This window comes from Rhea pennata, chromosome 2 (genome assembly GCF_028389875.1).
Source record: "Rhea pennata isolate bPtePen1 chromosome 2, bPtePen1.pri, whole genome shotgun sequence".
NCBI classification, from domain to species: Eukaryota; Metazoa; Chordata; class Aves; order Rheiformes; family Rheidae; genus Rhea; species Rhea pennata.
The window spans coordinates 77037870-77061902 of record NC_084664.1 but is presented as its reverse complement, the minus strand read 5'-3'; the positions used below and the strand labels follow the sequence as shown (position 1 = coordinate 77061902).

At 39.3% G+C, this 24033-nt stretch overlaps 1 protein-coding gene across 1 annotated transcript in view; it reads right to left on the bottom strand.

Moving 5' to 3' along the window:
* Positions 1–1355: 1355 nt before the first annotated feature.
* The window catches only part of ANKRD33B (ankyrin repeat domain 33B), a 37781-nt gene continuing 15103 nt past the window's right edge, over positions 1356–24033 (bottom strand). The window contains exons 2-4 of the mRNA XM_062568504.1: positions 16303–16432; positions 8819–8959; positions 1356–2206 (exon numbers count right to left, since the gene is read on the bottom strand). Coding sequence (XP_062424488.1) covers positions 1356–2206; positions 8819–8959; positions 16303–16432 — 1122 coding nt within the window. The remainder of the gene's footprint in view (positions 2207–8818; positions 8960–16302; positions 16433–24033) is intronic.

Genomic DNA, 24033 nt, shown 5'->3' with positions numbered 1-24033 from the left:
GGAGATGGGAGAATCACTCTGAAAGTCTTCAGCTTGGAGGGTAGTATGCCAATTAGCGTCCTGGTCTCCAGAAAGGGTCTGTGACAGGATGGTGGACATGGCAGTCTTCATCTCTAGAACCACATGACCAGTTCCTGCTCTAACATTGAGGAATGTTATTTTTCCCAGTGCTGAGACAGAGAAGTGAGGTACTGTTCTCTCCAGGCACTCAGATACATAATATCAAAGTGTAAAATGACGACTGACCAAGGTTTCCAAACTCTCTAGTGGCTGAGCTGCCTGATAGTGAATCTCTGGCTGGACTATCATGGCATATGGCTGTACCTGACACCTGCTTGAATTTCTGGAAATTGCATAATTATGCTGTCCTGGCTGAAGCTGCAAAGATCCTAAACGTGAAGTTCACTATAAACCTGGTCTGTTTTTTAACAGGAACGTAAATATATAAAAAAATAATAATAATAAAATAAAAAGCCTGCCTATGGTTCACCAGCTCCCTTGTTTCATAGTTAAATGCAATGACAAAAAATTCCCTGAGACTAAAGAGGAGACAACAGATAGCAGATATAAGGAAACGTAATGGGGGAAGTATATCTTAGGTGACCATAGCATTCAAAAATTAGCTCATGTTGTCTGGTCTTCTAACAGAAATCAGGCCTTGCACCTGATTTATATCTGTGGAGGATATCAACACCTTAAACTGCAGAAGTATTTCATATACAGCCCTTTTTATATTCCATAGAACAAGCAACAGCATTAAGAATTGCATTCATGCAGACTATATAGAGGTGTAGAGTTTAATACCTGTTCTATCTTAAATTTTGATTGCTGGAATGAAAATGCCATAAAGTGCTTAGCATATTCAAAACAAGTGTAGACCTGGATTTTCACTGCCCACCAACACCAAAATTTCTCATCGTTACTATAAAACCTTGCAATACATCTATGTAAACAAGGAGAGGAAAGAATACCTAGTGTCAAGAGCACAGCTCCTTAATTTTGTCCATTACAAAATGAACAAACACAAAATACGATCCTTTCATACATGTTTTTTTTCTTTTTAAGCTTTTTCTCAGTCATTCACCTGGAACTGAGAAAAAAAAAAAACACAAAAGGACGGCACCATTTAAACTTGCTATCAACAGTAGACAGGTAAGCTCTCCTGTGTCTTTCACCCCAAAATACCTTCACACTCCATCAGACATGCTGCTCATGCCCTAGTTCTGCACCGTAAAGGCCATTACTCAGCATTCCAGCTCCATGCATAACGCACGTGTGTGGTAGCATGCAGTCTGCTATCTTGTTCAGGTGACAAGACTGGGGACCGTAAAACCTTATATGCAATTGTCATTAAATCAGGTCCTGCATCTGGCAGGAGATGCCTGCCTCTGTTTTTGAGCCTCCTCTGCTTTTTTCTTTTCCAGTTCCTCTGCCTTCTTCCGCTCCTCTTTCAATTCCTTGTATCTCCATTTAGGAATCTGCAAATATGGGTCATCTTTAGCACTACTCCTCCGTCTCGCATTTTCTGGTTGATAGGTGGGTGGAGGAGCCTTGCTGATGCGGACTTTGGGGATGACAAATCCTGGTCTCACACTGCTCCGTCTCAAAAGATGCAGTGGCAAGAGACTTGCCTTCCTGAGGGCTACAGTGCTCACTTGAGGTACTGCAAGGCTGGAGGGCTGCAGGCTGGCTCGACGGTCCTTCTTTTTGGGGATCAGCGTGATTTTGGAGTTTTGAAATAATCTCTCATAGCTGCTAGCACGGTCTTTGTCCTGAGATCGGATTTGCTCAGCTCTTTGCTTCCGAAGGATTTCCTGCACGGCCAGTCTGCGTTTTCCCACAGAAGGTGGGCTTCCTGGGCACACAGTCCTGCACGACAGAGCAATAAAAGGACTACCTAAGCTTGTTGTCACCCTGACCATGTGATCAAGGACCCCATCTTCTTCTGGGCCATGGAAAGCCCGGAATGAGACTGCTGATCTCATGCACTCTGAAATCCTCTGCAAACAGCTCTTTGGCTCCGCAGCCTTGGCAAGAAGTTCCTTCATTTTTGGCCATTCTGGTTTATATTGATCACAAAACTGTTCTGGACATGGCCTATCCATCAGCTTTTGCATGATGAAGGCAGATTCTGACCTTCCTGTGTAACAAGCCCATTCCCATGAAGTCAGTCTACGGCTTGGGTCTGTTGCGTGAACATTTGCCCCTTAAAGAAAAGAAAAACAACGGATGTTAATTAATGACAGTGTCCACATTTCTGCTGCCATGATCAGAGTTGCATCATGTAGATCCTTGCAAGAAAACATCCCACATGACATACTACAATATTTGTGTCAAAATGTATATGCGATAAGGATAGATCATGGTTCTTTCTAAACTCTGGATGGATATGAAAAAAGGCAATATAAAAACAAGACTGTATATATGAAATTCTCTTAAAACAATGCACAGAGCGACATAAAGATTTTTCAGCTGTGCTGAATTTCATCTGCCATTTTAAAATCAATTCACTCAAGCTTGTAAGAAAGACTTCCATGAACATGGAAAGATACAATTCGATATACAAAAATCCTTCACTTACAGAATAATGGGCTTTGCACTGACCATTGCCACTCAGAAGAGAGATTTTGAGCTAATAATAAAGAGGTCCATGAGAACATCAACTCCATGCTCACTAGTGGTGAAAATAGCAAATAGAATACAAGGAATTACTAGGAAGGCATAAAAAGAAGAAAAGATAGAGCAAGAGAGAAACACTATGTTTACAGTTCAAGTTCTCTATCTCTTCTTTGGAAGGACACAGTAAAATTTGAGAAAGTTCAGAGGATAGTGACAAGGGTGATCAGATATAAGGGAAGTTTCAATACATATAGGAGACAGGATAGGGACCTACAGTCCCTATCATCTTCAGTCCCTATCATCAGTCCCTGATCATCTCTGTAGCCCTGTGGACTCTCTCCAGTAGCTCCATGTCTCTCTTGTACTGGGGAGCACAGAACTGGACACAGTACTCGAGATGAGGCCTCCCCAGGGCTGAGGAGAGGGGCAGGATCACCCCCCTCCACCTGATGGAAACACTCTTCCAAATGCACCCGAGGAGTCCATTGGCCTTCCTGGCCATAAGGGCACATTGCTGACTCATGGTCAACTTGTTGTCCACCAGGACTCCCATGTCCTTCTCCGCAGAGCTGCTTTCCAACATCTCAGCCCCCAGCTGAGTACAACCCCAGCTTGTATTGGTGCATGGGGGGTAGTGGGGTGCAGGACCCTGCACTTGCCCTTGTTGAACTTCATGAGGTTCCTCTCCGCCCAACTCCCCAGCCTGTCCAGGTCTCTCTGAATGGCAGCACAGCCCTCTGGTGTATCAGCCACTCCTTCCACCTTGGGATCATCAGCAGACTTGCTGAGGAGGCACTCTGGACTCTGTCCAGAGTCTTTTGGAAGCAAAATTCTGTGGCATAACAGCTGATCACTCCTAAAGTGTATAAAAAAATCTGTCCAAAAACTAACTTGTTGTCACCCAACAAAGAGAACTTAGAGACATGATGACTGACTGATGACATGATTGATAGCCAGTATCCCATGTCCCCTGCATTGTACACAAATGATATCCTGGTCGGACCCCTTTGGCACACACATCTTAGTGCTTTAAAGTACATGGCTTTATAGGGGTATGAATGAAATCAACAGAAGATTGAGTGTGAGTTTGTAAAATCAACTTATTCAGAGATTTTGTGAATAACTATCCCTTTTCCCCTTCCTTAAGGGGGCAATTGTATTGCACCAATTTCCCTATAATCCTGCTTGTAAAGAATTCTGAACTGACCCTGATTCTATCACTTAAAAGTAAGATAGCACATATGTGATCAAAACTCCTAAAGTCTAAATAATGTCCATCACAACACCACTGCATTTGGATTGCAAATGTAGGATACACCTAGATGTGATTAGTCATACTGACTTGCTCAACCAAATTCTCTGATTTCAGTAGTTATGTTCTTAGATTGCAAATAAAATCCTTTTGTTTTTATTCTGCTTTTAAACTTCAGTTGATTTCAGAGGGAGCTTTGCATGATCTAGAATATAGACTATATTCTTTCTACAAAACTGTCTTATATTCAGTGATACAGGCACTGGCACACTGCCTGACAGCTTTAAGTATAATGGAGCTCTTTAATATTCAGTTGTGGTTTTCACATATAGCTAACCCTGTAGATAATTTCTGAGTTTCTTTTAAAAGCTTTAAGATAGAATATGAACAGGTTACAACTTTTGACTTCTTGAAGGACTTCTCTATTGGCTGAGGCCCCTTCTTCAAACAGCCAACACAAAACTGACCTACACCACGAAAGAAAAGGCATTCTTTCACATTGCCTTGGAAGATGGAAATGTCCAGATAGTGAGATCTGAGGAAAAGGCCATAGAAATATCATGATAAATTATTTTTCTCAACATGGATTATCTTGATGACAACATTTCAAACTGGCATGAAGGGGACTAGATACCAGGAATGGCAACCAGGAACCAATCTGCAATGACTCACATATAACTCTCCAGACAAAGGATGTTTTGTCACTACAGAAGAATCAGGAAAAAGGAGAGTATAGGGAAAGTGGTCAGAAGTGCAGTTTTAACTGTATTAAGTACTAGTTGATTCCTGAGTTCCTGATGAAACACCTGAAAAGAGGATGCTAGAGAAATAGTCCAAGAGTCAACATGAATGGAGGGAGATACCCTAAGCAAAGAGGTTGATGAGAAAGATCTTGGTTTAAATGAAGTTTGCAGAAAGGACCACTCAGAGACAAAGTACAGGGATACTGCAGGGAGTCAAGCATGAGTCCCAGACTGGAAGGCAGAGAGGCAGCAAAGAGGAGGAAGATGTAATCAGATAAAAGAGTTCATTAGCTGTGGACTAAGAAAAGGATTGTGAGAGCTCAAAGGCAGCAAGGTTTGAAGAAGCTAATGACAACAGAAATTACAGACAAATATCAGTGAAGGGTAGGTGGAACCAAGACCCTAATACTCCCAGATCTTTCAAAAGAAATCAGTGCTGACTTTTTGTACCTTATATCATAGAATCTCTTCTAAGACATGGTTTATATAGTGCTATGGTTTCTGTACAAATCCAGAGATATTGCTAAGCAAACTTGCCGTTCAGAAGAATGTCTCATCTGGATGTGACGTGAATAGTCATGCACCTTTTAAAATGCTATAGCAGTGTTATTGAATTAATTGTCATTCCAATGTAAGTGCAGCCTATGGGTTTTTTTTCTTACGGAAAAATTGCACCTGCCATGTGCCTTTATTCTCCTAGGAAAATTGCCCTGAATATCATTTTTCAACAAAACTACTTTGAATACACCTGCCACTTTGAGATACCAAATGCTACTTGACTAAAGAGGTTTAATGGCCTTTGAGATACAAAACCAGCATCCTTGTTGATATATTTGCACTGGACAATCAAAGTGTCAGCTGTCGAACTTAGCTGAATCTGAGACGGTCAACAAACCCTACTGGGTTTCCTGAGGGAAAACTATGCTCCTCTTGCTTAGCCTTGCGATACAAAAGGACTCGAAGCAGGACTTTGTGTTAGATAGCTCCTAGCAGGACTTCAGGAATAAGCATCAGATCAGAGGGAAAAAGCCAAACCACAAGAGAGTTTTTTTTCAGCAGGGACTTGGTGAGGGTACCTGAGGACAGCTATTTAAAAAAAAAAGAGTGGGTAAAAACAGCAGACTGAATGGGCAATCCATTGGGGAATGCTGAGCTTTCAGACAGGGAGTGCGAGAACGCAGGAAGGCACCCATCTGCTACTGAGCTATTTTATACATAGTCCTGAAACCTCAGAGTCCCCGAATCTATAACCTCTCCAGTGATTTCAATAAAACAGCACTGAATTTACATTGGAGATTACAGCTAAGCCGGAGATGTGAATTATGGTTGGCATTGCCGTGCTGCTGCCCCGGGAAGCCCCTTGCCAGGCACTGAGCGCCTGGCGGCGTTACAGCCTGTGGCAGACCGCAGACGAGCGACTCACTTGTTCTCTCGCTCACTTTGCATTCACAAACAGCAAATTCACGCGTTCTGAAGATTCACTTTGAAAGAGTAAACATTACGGCGAAGTGGCTAGTATATCCGCGTGCCTTAATCTTGTAGTGACTGATCTTGACCACCCTCCAGGAACTCAAGTTTCAGACAGAGCAATCACTTTGAAAATCTGGTTCCATCTGTTATGCTTTGCCTCCACCTCTTCCCCATCTGACTGCTAAATCCATACTTAGGCAGCTTGGAAGATGAGTTGTTTTCCTTCGCCGACCTCCTGTGTTGCCACAGAGGCGCCAGTCAGTAGGGATCTTTCCCAAGCCACTAAAGAGACACTGGATTTTAAAACTGCCTTGATGCAATTCTTTCTAAACACACACACCTGCTTTGTAGCTGTATAAAAGTCAGAGGTTATGTGAATAGGCTCACGGCTGATTGCAGATAGTTTCCCCCCTTACTTGCATGTCTTACTTTTTAAGACAAATTTTGCTGGAACTTTGGGAGTTGTTTCATTTGTGAGATTTTCTTTTTTTGACAAAACCTTTCAATGACAATTTAGTTCATCTTCTTCAGCAAACTAGCAGTGGTTATCCCTTAAACTATGAAGTATTTCTAAATCTATTGCAAGAGCTCCCTTCCTATGTTTCACCAGACTATAGAGTGCTAAAAAAAAAAAAAAAAAAAAAAAAAAAAAACCCTACTCAAGTGGGTGCAGGCAATTTACCATGCTGCTTTTGGGGGCCATATTTTCACAGAATCAGCAAGGTTGGAAGGGACCTCTTGGAGATCATCTAGTCCAAAACCCCAAAGATTTCCTGGTACTGGTCCTGCGCTGGGGCTTGAACCCCAGACCTTCAGCATATAAAGCAGTTGTGATAACCACTACACTATCCCTCTACCCCAATTTTGTTTTATTCTTGTTACTCACTGTATGGTTCCACAGCTTTATTTATTGACTTCTAGGACTATTCATGCTCTGTTTCAAAATTTTTTCATCGCAACATTGTCCAGTATTTTAAAGTAAAGCTCATTAATTGAAGCAGTGCTATTATTATGCCTACTTTATAAACAGAAAGCAGAAGTAAAGATTGGACACTTCAAATTAGGTATTATCTTCTAAATTAGCCTAAAAACAGAATTAAGATGTCCATTGCACAAAGCATTCAGTCAGGGTTAGGTTCTTACACAGTTCTGTATTAACACATTACCAGAGAAGTCACAAACCAAATCCTCTAAAAGAAACAGCATGTGATGATGTGCCTATAGTCTTTATCAATGCATAAGCATGAATCACTCATTAGGTTAAGTAGTAGTAATATTAACTTCGCAATATTAACGTACTTTTCATGCATGAGCTGAAGATGTTCAGACCTGCGAAGTACTTACCAAAACCTGAAAATAAACTGTAGTTTGGGAACTCAGATTATATTAGCTTTATATCCCTTTAGCCAAAAGATGTTCTCACTATATCTAATGTGCAGGCAGTCCGCTACAACTTTATTTAAGTAAACCCTATATGGAGCCTAACAAAGCCATTTTCCTGGCTGGCTCAAGGTTTATTTTTCACAATATTCTCTGCTGCTGAAATATGAAAAAGAGTCATAATGGAGAAGGTGGCTATTGAGATCCCAGAGGCAGCAACCACACATTGAACTTTGATAGTGACATTTTATGTACAAAAGTATAATAACTAAGACTGAGTTACCTCAAGGGATGGGAAGGTTTTGGAATAGCTTCTAGTGACCAAAACAGAAAGATCAAGCTTCTATCAAATCTTCAGTGATAATAATAGAACGTCATGAGACTGTAAGGTCAACTTGACAAGTCATAAGGTCTTGGGATTGAAGTTTCATTTTAATTGACAATTTATAACTAGCACTGGGAAATTCTGAGTTGGCCTCTCCGCAAAGTGCATTCAGAAAAGAGCACCTGCATTGAGCAGGACTCTAGCTCTAACAGTTATTTTATAATTTTTCTTCATAAAAATTTAACTGCAAAATGAATGATCTGATTTCAAAACACTGATTCCAGCATAAGAGGCTAGAGAGCATTGCAAAAAATAACATACCAGTTATCATATTATCTGATCATTTGCTATGTCTTATCAACATCTAGAAATTGGATATTATGGAAACAGATAAATATAACATTACCATGCTTGATAAATGCCTGTCTACTTAAATCACTCAAATCATGAGGGGTGAGGCTTCTGTTACAGCAAAATGGCAGAAACTATTCACGATCTCAAGTCTGCAATGAAACAGATGTGTCGGATTCTTGGTCCAGACAGATACAATGGAATATATTATCATTTCCATGCTACTTGGTTTGTGTTAAATAACTGCAATAACAATATAATAATATTTATTACTATAGCTGTATTATTTACTTATTTATTTGTACTATTTGTTATTTATTAACTACTAATTTAATATTATTTATTATTTAATAAGTGAAAAATAAACAATGTTGTGACAAAAAGGCCACCGCAGTGTATGGCTCTGCCAGTGGCCTGGTTCTGCTCCTTTAGAAGATGTTGTCCCAGTGTCTCTTGCCCTTCAGAGTTCCCCCTCCAGGAACCCTTCACACCTCTATGAACACCATTGGAATTGCAGTCAAGGAGTGAAGGGCCAACTCCAAGAAACATATTTCATGTACTCTGTTGTGAAGAGAGACAGTAAAAACCTTGAGAGTCATTTTTTTTTTCCTTGTGTGATCACCTAGTTAAATGACACAGTTAAATGACGATGAAAAAGCAGCGCAGCACTCGGCATACCTGCCAGCATCAAGGCTCTGACACATTCAGTGCGGCCCTGCATTGCAGATTTCATCAGGGCGGTAAATCCAAACACATTCCTCTTCTCAATATCAAGTCCAGGAAAATAGTTCAACAGATAGTTTGTAATGGTTATGTGCCCTGTAAAGAAATGGAAAAGCAGAGAAAACACACCACTAAATTAAGAGGCAGTTTGAATGTAAAACGGAAAATTAATCATTGCTACAGGTTTGAGAACTGAAAAATATAGACAATTATTAAGATTTCAAAGGAATTTCTACAGCTTATGGAAGGCCTATCACCAGTGGGACCTAATGGCAAGGCTTAGCCTTTTCACTCCCTTAGTAAATTGGAGCCTCAAAATTGTTAAAGTGATCGCATATGGTAGCTCCAGCCAACACTGTTAACAAGACATGGCTTGGTTGATACTAGACAAAGAAACATTTTGCATATAATCCTATATAACCAGTTTATATACTTCTCCAGCTAATAGTGTAAAGCCATTTGTTGCCTCTCCAGCAACAGGACAACAGGACTGTTCATCTGTTTCTGCAGTAAAACAAATGACTTGCGTCCTGTTTCTAAAAGCAATTGCTGTTCCCATTCATTTGCCTTGTGAGCCAGGATAAGTGGTGTCAGCAAGCTGAAGCTATCTCTGGCTAAGGGGCTGGAAGACCAATTAAAACATCAAACCTTTATAATTGGACTATCGGAACAAGAAAAATATCTAGTGCCATTATGACTCATTCAAAAGAGTTTTCCCTTCACTTGTCATTCATTTTATGCTGTTTTGAGCCTTTATAACACAGTCCATTAGGCAGCTGCAAAAATCACAATTTAATTACTATGAGCTATAAAAATTTTCTCTCCTCTCACTTTGCAGTCCAGTTGAATATTCTGTGATGCACGTCATTCAGATTCATCTAGAAGTGTTACTGAGCTAGACTATAATTCAGAGAGAACTGTTTTTAAAGTCTACATTGGCACATCTGGTGCAGTTTTCATCAACGGTTACTTTGTACACAGTCCTGCATTCACTTTGTAAAGCACATTACCAAAATCTCCACCAATTAATTTAAAACACATTTAACTCCAAGATGTTTTACTGGTCTTGCTCTTTGTCTCCTATAATTTTCTGGGCTCTGCTACCATCTTGCATAACTAGGAAGTTTCCTGCAGCCAGGGCAGAAGTAGAGGGAGAGCAGCAGAGTCAGAAAGAGCCCAGGAAGGAGCTCCCTGTGTCTTGTGCACTCTGATGCAAGAGAAATGCAAACCTGCAGCAAACTGCCATGTGCTCAACAAAGCAAAAGCAACCTGGGCTTGTGGTAAGATCAAGTGAACCAGGCCTGCTTACTGAATCCAGAGGCTTCAGCTACACTGAAATTACGGTGTCAAATCAAATCCCAGCAGGACACCAGTTACTACCAGGAGAGTCTTTGTGTCTAAAATGTTTTGCAGGACATGCTCTGCTCCATCCATGTACAGCATCCTTCTCCCTGAAGGTTTTGGAATAGCTGAAATACTGCTTTGTGACCACAGAAACAGGAACTAAAACAAGGAGAAATACTAAGATGGAAGATTTTCTATCATTTATCGCATGATTAGAGATGTTCTTCCCTTTGCTAAAAGGATGGCTGCAGTGAGAGATGTTTTGGAGATCTGGGATGATGCTAAGAGTCAAAAGACCTGGCTCAGGCAAAACTCTCTGGGAGACTACAAATGGCCTCAAATGATACAGAAAAAAAACAGCAATAAAATAAAAAAGAAACCTAAGGACAGAACAAAGAAAGGTTTGTGTTTTTCAGAAGTTTCATGTCATAGGGATTCCTGAAAATCACTTCATTTTTAATCTGCAGGAGCACTGGTCCTTCGGTTTGCTTCAGATTTCAAGTTCAAACAAATATCAAATTCAAAGTGAAACTCACAGCTGCCAAGTTTTTTGTTCAAACTGTGTCATACACTTTTGATTTAAGGCTGTCAAGTTTGCTTCACTTGCCCTGCATCTGAGTGACCTAGAAGACTGCATCTAAGTCATAAATGAGGTGAGTCTTGTATGATTTAAAGTCTGCTACAAAAGCTATATGCTGCTATAAAATAAATTAGCCTGGCCTCAGCCACTTCAGGCATACTGAATTCATATCAGGCACTTGCTGTTAGTAAGCCAGATGTATTTCTAACATAGCCAGCACACTAAAGGTACGGCTCTTTGTGCTCTGAGCAGTATTTAGAGATATGGACAGATGTCTGCACGTAGCTTAAATTCACTTAATTGCTGCCACAGAGGAAATACATGTAATGATTACAATATTACCTAATAATCTATGTAATAGAGGCAGAAGGATAATCTGCATAATAAAGAAGATGCTCTAGCATGTAACATCATGATTTGGTGAATTGTGAATTGTGCCTGTAAATAGGCTGTATTTGGTCTATAGGCAGTGAATGCTTCCTGCCAGATATCTATTCACTGAACTGAAGATGCCCAGCATCTTTTATGATCTGGATGTTTTAGATTATTGTGCTCTCCTATATTCATTAATAAAAAGAAATTGGACTAATCTGTGATTTTGTGTTCATGGTTGCATACTGCTGTCCCAAAGTGGTCCCTATAACACTGAATATGTATTTCAAAAATGGCAAATGCAACTCTATCTAAACACCAATATGCAGCAGTTACCATGCACTTTCACAGACATAGCTACTCCCCGGTCAACAGCAGGACTGAGAACTAGCAATTTTTATTTACACCAATTTTCCTCCATTTTCCCTTTTTTATTATCACTCTCCTTCCTTCCTTCCTTTCTACTTCGTGTTATTTCATTCTCGTGTTTTCAGCAATCTCCCATCCTTTCTGCATTACCCCTGTACTGCCATTTAATGATTTTTGCTTCTGCTTTAACAGCTTCACCAGTTTGGGGGCACTGCCTGCTGTAGACTGTAACAGATCAGCAGTTTGAGAATGCAAACGCTTTTTGAGAAGGCATCCCATGCCTGAAAGAAATACTGAGAGACCGGGAAGAAAAAAGAACAATTTTCAAACTGAAATTTACACCCTAAGTTGAGTACTTTGGTTTTGAATTTTTCCATACTAATAAGCTTATTAAGAAAGCACTGCTTTTCACTGATCTCTCCCCTCATGTTCCTTAGGTCTGCCCCCTCAGAAAAGCTTCAGCTTTAGATGCTTTCTTGGAAAGATGTGAATCTAAAATTACCAAAAGCAAATGGGTATGAGGAATTCTGTTTACTCCTAAGACCCGATGGCTGGCCTCTAAAATAATTCTATTTAATTCAAATTGATGCTCAAATCTGAACAGTTTGTCCAAGTAGTCGTGAAGCTCCATAAGCAAGTGTGGATTTTTAATGACATCTACCCAAAATAAAAAAAAGCCTCCAAATAGTCTCCTTTACTGTCTGTACCTCATGGTACAGAGGCACATGTGGAGCGACCCCATGGTATCACAGCCTCTGTCCCATGCAGGTATCCTTTGGAGTCCTGAAGATCTGAAGCCCTGCAGGTTGGGGGATCACAACAAAAATGCCAGTCCTTGCTGGAACCATCTGATCTGGCCGTACAATTGCCTGAAATACTGTGAATTTGCTGCTAGACTGTCCATAGGACAAACAGTAGTTCTGGTATACATAACAGTGATCTTGGTGAACAATTTGTTTTATTTTGCAAAAACACTAAGATTTTGTTCTGGCAGTGATTTTGAGGGGTAAATGTGATTTTGATGGGTAAGTATCACATAGTTTGGAAAAAGTCCACTTTTCAGTTTGAAGCTTGGTAATTTTTCCACTATTTCTACTTTTTAATGACTTGGAGAGAAGATGCAAGAGATAGATCAGTTGACTGAGTATTTGATGAAATCTTGGCTTTATGCTCTGTGAATATTTCAACACTTCTTGGCTTTCTCTTTTGGCTTCCCCTCCTATTCTTTGTGGAAAGAAAAGAAAGCATACAAAGACTATGTACAAAGTTTAATGCAGAGAGATTGGTAATGCTACTGTAAGAAACAAAAATCTCTCTCTGCAACTGATTGTGCAAGAGAGGGCTACAAGGGACAAGGGTAGCAAAGTGACCATGCATTTCTCCTTTTAAAGATTGTCTGTGGGGACAATAATATGGAAATGTAGTTCAAAAATGTTTGCTTTGGTTATTACTAGGACAGACTGAAATTCAGAATATCTGATTCTTGTGAAATTTTGAAATATGTATTTCTTCTGAACTGTACACTAAATCATTTTCCCCCAAAATTCCATGAACTTAAAAAAACTGACAAGTCTGAACTCATTCTGAAATTGATTGTACAAATACTGTAAAACAAATAACAACACGCAGCAACATGCCCTTTCTGCCATGATAACAAAAGATACTTAATTCTAGAAAAGAGTATGATCCTTAATAGGTGGTATGCTTTGTGATTAAAAAAAAAAAAAAATCAAAGCTCTAAAAATGCAATTCTGCTACTGTGGTTGCAGCTTGATAATTCAACACTACCCACTGAATATCAAAAACGGTCACTGATGCTGAATAAAACTGGACTACAAATAGCTGGGACAGGGACTTGAGCTTAGTCTTCCAGATGAATGATCCAACCAGAGGATCATGACCAGAGCCCAGCCTTCCAAGCATCCCGGCAGAGAAATCAACAGAAACCTGCTGTGGGAAGACTCCAACTACTTAGCAACACTTCCTCTACTTCAAATAACTCAGGTGATTCAATGTACTTCTGAAGGTTTTCTTCCTGAAAAAAAAGGGGGGTTACTGTTGCTCTTGAAGAACTGTTTTTGTGCTTTTACTTCCTCTTGACCTTCTCTTCTTTGGAGACTGTCACCATTCCAAATGCCATAATTTTGAAGAAGTGGAGGAAACTAGAGAATGTAATTCCTGGCATCTTCTATTCAAACATTGTATAATGGCAATCAACACCACAGGGAAGCTAGGGAGAACCAACCTGCACAAATAAGGTTGTGTAAAGGTGGCCCTCATTAAAAAAATACAATTAGAGGTCAGCAGATTTTTTTTTCTGATATATCTATGACACCTTTTGAGCTAGCAGTTGCCTCTGAAAATTGCTAACAATCAACAAAACCTTTCATTCTTGGGTCACTGCTTCAAATTCAGCACAATTCTGTAGACCTTTAAAGCTTTTCATGTCTGTAGATGCCAAGAGAAAAACAATTTGGGTCTCAGTTTCAGCTCCTACTGCAAACTCATGAAAACATTTCTTAATAAATGGCAGATTCAGATTGAATTCCAAGAACTTTATGGAGTGAGCTGTATCTCAGACTGGGATTGGTGTTTGTGGGATAAGCAGAAGGCATCATTTCTTGATGATGTTTTTCACTAGCAATAAATACAAGCAGCTTCTTTAAAGCTAAGTTGTAGGCTTCATAGGGATAGCTCAGGAAGAAACAAATAAGCCTCTTAGTTTTCATTATGTCTCACACAACTCAGGACCTGATAAATGTGCCATACCATCTTATCAAAACTGCCAGGAATTGGCAGGTAATGCTGGCACTGCCCAATCAGCTGAAGAAGAAGAGACTTTATCAGCCTGGAATATAATCCCTGAAAAATAATGACATCAAGCCCTCTTGAGGCTGCCTGGTGGGAAGGACTGACATATCACCACAAACTGGACACCACACACACAAAAAAATCAGTTTGCTCTACTACTGCATTCAACAGATTCATCCCTGAAAGCTGTAAGGACCAGAAAAAATGGACCAGATCGCAGAAGACCTCCAAGGAAGCAACAACTGCAATTTGCAAATGATGCAAAAAAAATGGAAGGCTCATTTTAAAACTCTGTATTAAATGTTCTGCATTTGAAATATGAATAAACTCTCCATTAAAGTTCATATAAGCTTTGCTTTCCATCCTTTATGATACTCTGCTGAGTGTTACGGCTTCTTCCAGTTCAGCTGTAATGCAACAACATCTATTGCACTGTAACTCCTCTGGTTACAGTCCTAACCACATGGTAATCTGTATTACTTCTACCTCTAGTATGTAGTGATAATGAATTAAATAACTGGTGCCAACACTGTAGCTCAGGATTATCACAGGCAGGGGAAAACATCCAAGTTCTTTTGAGTTTGTGTAAGCCTTTACTGACTACAGTCATTTCCCATTCCTCTGGGGACCAACAACAGGTACTGACAGACAGGGTCAAGTCAATGTCAGCCCTCTGGATTAATGCTGAGCTCATTATCATTAAGTATAAATGTCTAGAAGTTAATATGAAACTTTTAATAGTCCAAATTTATATTAGGGCACATAAATAAAAGTAGGTTGGAGTTTTGAAGACTTCTCAACTTTCTTTACAAAGTTACTATATCCATGATTTCATGAAAAACATGCAACTCCATGAGCAATTCTTGTGTTTAAGACTTATCTCATGGTGATTTCTTTGGCAGACTTCAATTTTTGGTACAATGCAAAAGCCAAGCTCTGCACTGCCTGGAGATGTTTAGTGGCAATACTAGTTAAAAATCCAAACTTAACTACTCCCATTTGCAGTCACTGCTTACCATGCCTGTCTGATGGAAAGGCCCATTTGGTTTTCTCCATTCAGATAGAGAAGAATAGACAAGATCAGGGAGGGAATACTCTTTCCCTACCATGCCCAGCATCCTCACTCCCATGAACATCCCATATTCTCAACTGCCAGGAGAAAGGACAGTGGCTTGTTTCCTGGTGAAGGGAGGGCATTTGAGGAAGAGCATGCTTGAGGACATTTGTATGAACTGTTCACTTGTTAACAGAACATTACCATGCTGGCTGGAATAAAAGAAAACCCAGAGGTGAACTCTGCGCTCATTCCAGCCTGCATCAGGATTAACATGGTTAATATCTATACTGTCAGTCTGTTATAAAGTCAGCACTGGTGAAAATTGAATCCTTCTGAGACTATTATGCGTGTATATTTTTGCTCTTAACTGAAGAGTGATTGAATGACATATTTGCAGCTAAAGTATCTCTGGATGATGATACATTTTCCTATAGTCAGCAATTACTCCAGCTCCACTGAGATAGGTGCAAAAAATATGTGAAAAAGAGATAGTTATGAGCACTAATACAGCACATCATTGTATTACCACATTGTTGAGTAGTGCTTGCCAGAGCTTACAGAGGACAAAAAGCTCAAAAGAACAAGGTAGTTGTAGACTACATATTTGGGGCATGATTTCTGTTTTGAAGTTAAAATATTTAATGACATCTACTAGAAATGAATGGCTTCTTCTCTCTTAAACCATTGGGTAAATATTGCTTCAGATTAATTAGTTCAAAAAAATTCATGGTAAGATTTATTTGGGAGTGGGCAAGGCCAGGATTATTACTTTATGCAGTCTAAGACTTTGACAAAATAATAATAATAATAATAATAATAATAATAATAATAATAATAATAAATAATAATCACAACACACGTTTCATCCTAGACGCAGTATGCAAGAGGTGGAACAAAGAGCCTTACCTGCCTGCGCAGCTGTGATTAAAGCTGTGTTCCCTTCATTGTCCTGCCAGTTTACATCAAGGTGAGGGCATTGTGCTAAGGCTATTACAATATCCACATAACCTTGGTAACAGGCAACGATAAGACCATTCTAGAAGTAAAATATAAAAAGAGAGTTAGGATTACCAGACTCAGAATAGTTCATTGTGGAAACTTTTCAATCCTTTAACTTTTTTTTTTTTAGACCTAACAATTGAGATTGTATCAGTACCTTAACTAGTGATTAGCTCCAGATACTATTTTCAGACCCAAAACATTGGTTTTTTTATCTCTGCCCTTTGTCTGAGTAACACTTGTCATTCTTACCTAAGAGGGTAGACATTACATTATGCTACTTGGAAAGCAACTGCTTATAAATGACTTATGCTTATATGCATACATACTCTGTAACCAAATGAAGAAAAAATCAAATTTTTTAATATAGTAAAATGAACCTGGCAGGTAAGATGAATGGGACCTGATTTAAATATTAATCTCCGAAAAACAAATATTTTTTCTCTGGAAGAGGAAGTGACAGGGAGGGGTCGTGTTCGGCATGCCTGTTGCTCTTTTAGCTATTTGAGATTTCCAATTGAATCACATTTTTTGGATATACATACATAAAATATTTTATTTTGTGTTCCTGTTTAATATACTTCATGACAGCTGGAAGCTGTAAAACTTCCAGGACAAGCACAGGTCAGGAAGTATACCTTACAGCTCAGCTTGGCATCTAGCTAGCGTTTCACACGAAGGTCATGAACTGACAGCTTCCCAAAAATATATCAAAATACACTTGCCATTAGTTAAATGGAACTACAGTACTTAACCCTGATAGCTCACTTGACCACTAGGATTAAAACCATTATCTCCTGTTTTTAGGATTACTTTTGTAGCCCAGTGCTCATCTACACCAGACTGATGAGTGTAGAGCAGAGCAGTCATAAATAAATCAGGGCTTCCTGCAATTCCTCTTCATTGCCAATACATGACTCATAGTTTTCTCGAGATCAGCATCAGTATCTAACTATTCAAAAGGCAAGACCAGAGACACAAATCTCAACCTCTCTGGAAACACTACCTGCCTAAAATGCATTCACACAGACATACTGCAAGTCCATAATCACAAATGTACAGCAAGAAATAGATACCAGTCATGAAAAAGAATAAAAGAAACTCCACTAAAAACCTTGCAAAGTGTGAAAGATTGAGCAGCCCACTCTGACCCTCCTTGACCAGATCTGCAGGGACCAAGTATGGCTTGGAGTAGCAGTCAGCTTTCCAAATACTCCACCTGATACTTGGGCAAACAAATATGTAAAAAAATCCTCTTTTAGCCACCACCTTCACTTATGTAGTAGGCAGAGCAGCAGGGTGCATCGAAATTTGGCCCTTGCTTTGTTTTATTTTCCCTTTGGAGTAAGCTAAAACAAAACTGGCCACACAGCAGGACTTGGAGAAGATGCTTCTCATAGCAAGTCAACATGAAACATATGCCTTTACTACAGTCGTATGTCCAACAGCTGTGTAGTGAAAAGCTTTCTGAAGAAATCATCTCCCCTTGATTTTACTTCTTAATAAAGACAGCGATCTAGACCTGCAATGTGGAAAGGCTGGTACAGCACCCACTGAAGCTACCAGTATTACTCTAGTCACCGCAACGAAGACTTCACCTACTGCACCCACAGAGGAGGGCAATGGTCAACAACTATCTCTAGATAGTCAGCTAAGCAAGAGACCAAAGTCATGCTCTGGCCAGATTTTCTGATTATCTGAGTGTTTATTCACAAGCATGCAGTGTATGCTGGCAGCCTATGCACCCAGGAAAGCTTGGACGTGGCAGGGCTGAGTGTGTAGCCAGTGACCATCAGTAGGTTCCCCAAGCTCAGGTCTTCTTAAACCTAAGGCGAATGCTCCAAGCCCAAGCTATGCCCAGACTGTTAACAATGTGAAGGAAAAGCGAGCTTGAGGTACCTACTGATGCTACACTTCTCTTCAGCAGACCCAAGATTGCCACAGTCCCACGTAAAGATGATGTATAGAGTATTATCTTAGCCGGGTCTTCAGTAAGCTCTATCTACCTCTCCTGCTAGTGCAGCTATAATAAATCCCCCAAATCATCATTTTTCTAAGCTATTCCTGCCCAAATATTCTTTTAATTTCTTTTCCCCATGGACACTACAGAGACAGAGCTGTTCACCAAATACCCAGAGCTGCAGCTTCTGATTTATTGTCATTTAAACCAGGTTGCTACCTGCTCATATTATAACATCCTGTTTCATCATTATTATAGATAATCCTGTTGGTTTAGCCAGCAAACAGCTTCCTGCAGAGACGATACGAATCCCAGTGCTTTGGGATGCTCACAGGCCATAGCATTTCTCAATTATCCCTTTGGATATGATTATTACTCTGATTTCTTTTACTTTCAGTTCACCTTTGTCCTCGATATTAAACAAAACCCGACACTGTCTTATAAAGAGCATCTCAAGTTCCTTTGAAGAACTTGTAATACTTCAAACCACTCTTTCGAGACTGCATAGAGGATCGCTCTCTCTGTCTCCCTCATCTCTCTCCTCTCTCTCTTCTCTCTCTCTCTCTCTCTCTCTCTTTTTATTTTCTTAGTTACACATGACCTCAAATAATACTTATTAGAAAGTACCTACTCTCTTGGTGGGATTGTTCAGATTAACCCAAGTTTTATTAAAATACAATCGTACTCTGCAGAAAAAATGTTGCAAGTGCTTAATAATAACATGCAACTAACTCCCTTAGCAAGAACTAAAATAAAGTTCTTAATAATTTAATTTTTCACTTAATATTCAAGATAAAGGTCACCACAACTCCAAAACACTGCAGATTAAAAACACTACCTAATCATGCAGAAAAAATGTCAATTACTAATGATATCAGCAAACGAAGTATACGAATATTTGGGGACCTGAAGTTTTTGAGAATAAGAAGAGGGATTCTGTTGCTTACTGAAAAAAAATTAGCAAGTTTTAAAAGATACTGGTATTTTCAGCAAATTGTGAGAATAATTTAGGGTAGCTATCTGCTTCAGTGGACAAATTTTCACTCAGGATCTGAAGCTTATTTTCAGATACTGTACTCTAAAATTATTTTCTGAATTCTAAAAAGCATAGCTGCTCTTTTTTTCTCTCTTTCAGACAGTAGGACAAACAATAAAACCAGTAACAAATTACGAGCATTAGCGCCTTTTAGTGAGAAGGTTATTGCATTACAGTATTCAGGGATGCTCATCCTACTTTTAGCCGGCATCTCTCTCAGACAGAGCACTGAGGACATAGCCAAAGCAACCGGTAGCATCCCGATTCCAGCAGAAAGAAGCTCAGACATAAATTATAATGCTGCCGATCAAAACAAACGCTGATTTCTCCCACCTTACCACAAATTGCTGATCAAGCATTAAATGATATAAGTTCAAACACACATAGGGAAGGCTTTATGCAACAAGGCCTTCAAACAAGAAGAGAAGAGCTGGAGCATCTCCGTCAAAGCTGAGCTCATGCACCAGAAGGATTAATCTGATATAAACATCTTCTAAAGGTTATTTTCCAAAGATGCGAGCAAAGAATGCTTACATAGGGGTAAGGAAACACATTGGAGAGTAGGAGTTTTATGTGGGGCTATACGATGCAGTAACACTGTAAATCGTTTTTTTAGGGGCTGACATATGAATCTTAAGTGGTTCAGACAGGACTCCGAAAACCTATTATTTGACTGAACGTACCCGACGTTCTCCGGTAGAGAAACAAAATGAGTAATCTCACAAGGGCATAAACACAAGCAACTGGCACTGCCATATGTCACTTCCCAGCCCTGTGCAAGACTGCAAAGCTGAGGACAAGTGTGCTCTGGTTAGGTGTCTCGTAGGTGGGTGGTGGCACGGCACAGAGCTGAAGGGCTCTCTGCCCTTGCTCAGCACCTCTGAGTGCGTCGCGCACCACCAGGAGGTGCCGGGGGGCACAGTGTTATCAGCAAAATGATTCAAGGACAACAGGATAAATTGGGGGTTGCAGGTGGATTTTTTTTTCCTGGCCTTTGCATCTTTTTCTGGCCTTGTCTATATTCAGCTTGCTGGAAGTTACTGCAAGCAGATTATTGCCCAAGGCACACAGTCAATCAGCTGATGATTTAATTTTGTAGGAGGCAGCAGCATGAGTTATTAGACTGGGATTTTTAACTCTACCTACCAGTAAATACTATTAACCACAGCCATAATCTGTTTTAAACTCTTTCAACAATATCAATTAATAAACATAATTGATACAAAATTGCTTCCAGCAAGCCACTTTCTGGAGCAACTGGGAAAGCAGCAACCTGTATAGCAGCAGTCTGCAGTACCATACACCTGTGTCCTTAACATTTTTTACAGATAAAAATAAAGCTGGGTAAATTAATTCTAGTTAGAAAATTCTGAACCTGCATAATCTGATTATCTTGCTAAAAGATATGCATTAAAGTTTTACCAAGGCATCAGTTACTGTGTTCCTAGTATGAAGGGCAATTTTGAAGTGGTCAATTTATATGAAAAAAAAAATAAATAAGAGGATTGTTTTAAATAGTGTCTTACTATTGCTTTGTCAGATGGATCAGTTCTCAGACACGTTCACTATATGCAAAAGCCTTACAAGATGAAATATAGATCATTCTCAAACGTAGGCCGTGTAAATGTCCTCTCTCAAGAGGTCTAGGTGTCTACGGCACCCCTCTCCTCCTCCTCTTCCCTCTCATGTGTCCCCAACCCATTCATTTGAAATCACAGTAACAATCCAAAACATTCATACTAGTTAGAGGATTATTCATACAACAATTATGAATTATTAGAAGGAATGGCCATACGTATATGACACCATACAAGCACAGTAATCCCTGATTTTCAAGGAGAGTTTTGTTTGCTCAGACATATTCTCTCCTGCCATGGTTGCTGCCAGTCATTCACTCGAACTGGTGAAACAAACCTGAGAGAAACCTGCTTTGATCCTTAACGCAGAAGAGGAGCAGAAGAGACTATAAACACGAAATGCCACTGATGCATTTGGAATACAATAAAAGTGATTTCTTTATCAGAGGAGACTGGGGTTGCTGGTGTCTCTGTGTTTTGCAACAGCTCCTGTTTCATTTTTCAAGTATCACAGCAAGACATCGTGTGACAGACAAGAAAGTGTGACTCATCCGTCACATCAGCTACATTAAACTTACTGTACATTGTTCCACATAAGGGCATTTTGAAATTGAGCTCTAAAACATGTTTTTTCTAAGCAGAAGCCGTAATACTGCAAGATATTGAGTGCTCTGTGTTTCTTCTGTGGAATATCTATCATTTCATGGCACATGCCCTACCTTATTCTTACGTACCTAACGCAGATTCAAAACCTCTTCCTTTGCTTTGAAATGACAAAGCAAAATGAAAAACTACTTTATTTGCATTATGGGGCAAATCAGTCAGTCTGTGCCATATATTCCAAATAAAATGTTACAAGTTCCTTTAATTTCATCACAGGTTTCTTAAATAACACTTCAGGTGTGGGCCGACCTGCAGTTAGGGGACCTAGCAACATGCTCTCTTCCCCAAGCAGTCCAAGAGTTCCACCGTGCTTTGCCATAATCCCAGTAGAATTGTATTAGATTGAAATTTGCTGCAAAAGTATACATGTGAAATTTGCATGCTTACAACAGAATAAAGTAAGTCTTGGAAAACTTACTTCCTTTTAAACCTCTATTTCTTTGTGCACCTTTGGTTTCACGTACGACTGGAATAATGCTGCCAGTGTAAAGATAAACTCTGATTTGCTCAGCTGCATCGGCTAATGACACATCGATGTGCCCGCTTAAGTGAGATCACAGATAGGAGCCAATTTAATAAACCAGACTTTATGGAAAAAAAAACTACAGATGTAAGGTTATTTGTTACGGAAAATAGAGATCACAAGAAATACCAGAGGATCAATAAGGAACTCAAGTTGAACAGCAGAGTGAATCACATATGGCAGGCAATTAATTTAGGTTTAAATAAATTCTCTTCAGGCAACTTATTTCCCACCAACAACCTGAGAATGAAAACAGCTTATTCTAACCTGTTATTCCAGGCAAAAAATGGGTCTGATGAAAGACTAACATGACATTTCCTATTGCTTTTTATAAGCATCTTGAAAAACAACTATCCGTTTGGCTTTGTGTGGAGTCTGTAAGCATTAATGACAATTCTGCAAGGTCAGTTTAACAGCAGTGATTTAAACAGCATGTAATTGAATTAAATAAAGTAATGATTCATTGTAATCCATAATCATATGCAGGGGGAATTATGAGAATTATGTCTAAGTTAAAAGCAAATTACACAAACAATGTGTTAAGTAATAGAAATGGATGAAAAATAAAACATAAAGAAATAGAAAGTAAATTTTTTCTTGTTAATTTACTAAAATAATAAATTTAATATTTCATGTTACACAAATGTTAGCATTTATCTCTTTTTAATTCACTATCACACAAAGAAAAAAAATCAGATCAAGTATTAAAAACAAAAAAAAAACTCCCAAAGCTGTTTGAGGGAAACTATGCTCTCAGTTAAAACTCTGTGAAACTTAAGTTTACAAGGAAATTTCAAATTACGTCACAGCAAAAAAGAGCAAAATTTAGTCACTATCTACTGTCTAACTAATTTATCTAGCTAGCATAAAACCTTCTGCTCTATATAAAGCAGTCTGAGAAACTTTTCTAAGTAGCTTGAGTTTATATTATAATTGTTTGAGCTGTTTAGACCAAAGACAGTTGAGATGAGGTAGTTATTCAGGTCACCAGTGCCACGAGCAGTGGTGTTTATGCGCTACAGAAATTATCCATACAAAATAATTGTAATTATTGTATTATCCATACAAACTAATTTAGACTGACCTTTCAGAGCAAGAACTTCTTCACCTACAAATTTATATTGGGAACCTGACAAGGAAAAATCAGGAATTTAAAACTACAGGCGCCTGGGTGGAAGATGCTGTTTTTCACTGGAAAAGTGATCAGACAAGTGCAAAAGCATATTCCAGTGTGGACTGAGGCAGCGACGTGTAAAACTTCTGCAAAGGCACATAGGAGCCCAAAGCAAAAGCTTGTTTCCAAAAGTGAACTTAAATGACACTGTCCAACCTGAAGGCACAAAAACCTCACCTTTATTTCACAGCATTACGAGCACCACAAAATTCATTTCACCTCGTGAATGCCATTCTGCTATATAAAAATGTGTTCTGGTCTCCAGATACGCTGATGATAACTGACAGCTTTTCCTCTCCATTTCGTGAGAGATGTTCTGCTCCACTTCTTTCATAAACTCTTCTCGTATCTGTGGGGCCACACGTCTTTAAGTAAAGGCACAGCTTACTATATGTATCATCTCTGCAAAATTCTTACTTAAGCTTCTCTAATCTAAAGCTACCATAATCACCTCTAAAAATAGTTTCAGAAAAGTTCGTTTTACTGTGCTTGCAAAATCTTGTGTTACACAACAAATAAAACCAGCACCACTTGTGCTATAAATCAGACAACAAGAGAAGCCTTTGCCTAATAGTAAAATTAACATGACTCTCCTGGTGCGAGGAAAACTGGAGCATTATACAGAAAAGTAACAACCCTTCTTTCTTCTCACTCCTTCAGGGAACTGTTCTGCATCCTCCTCATCTTCCAATGAGGAAAACTCTC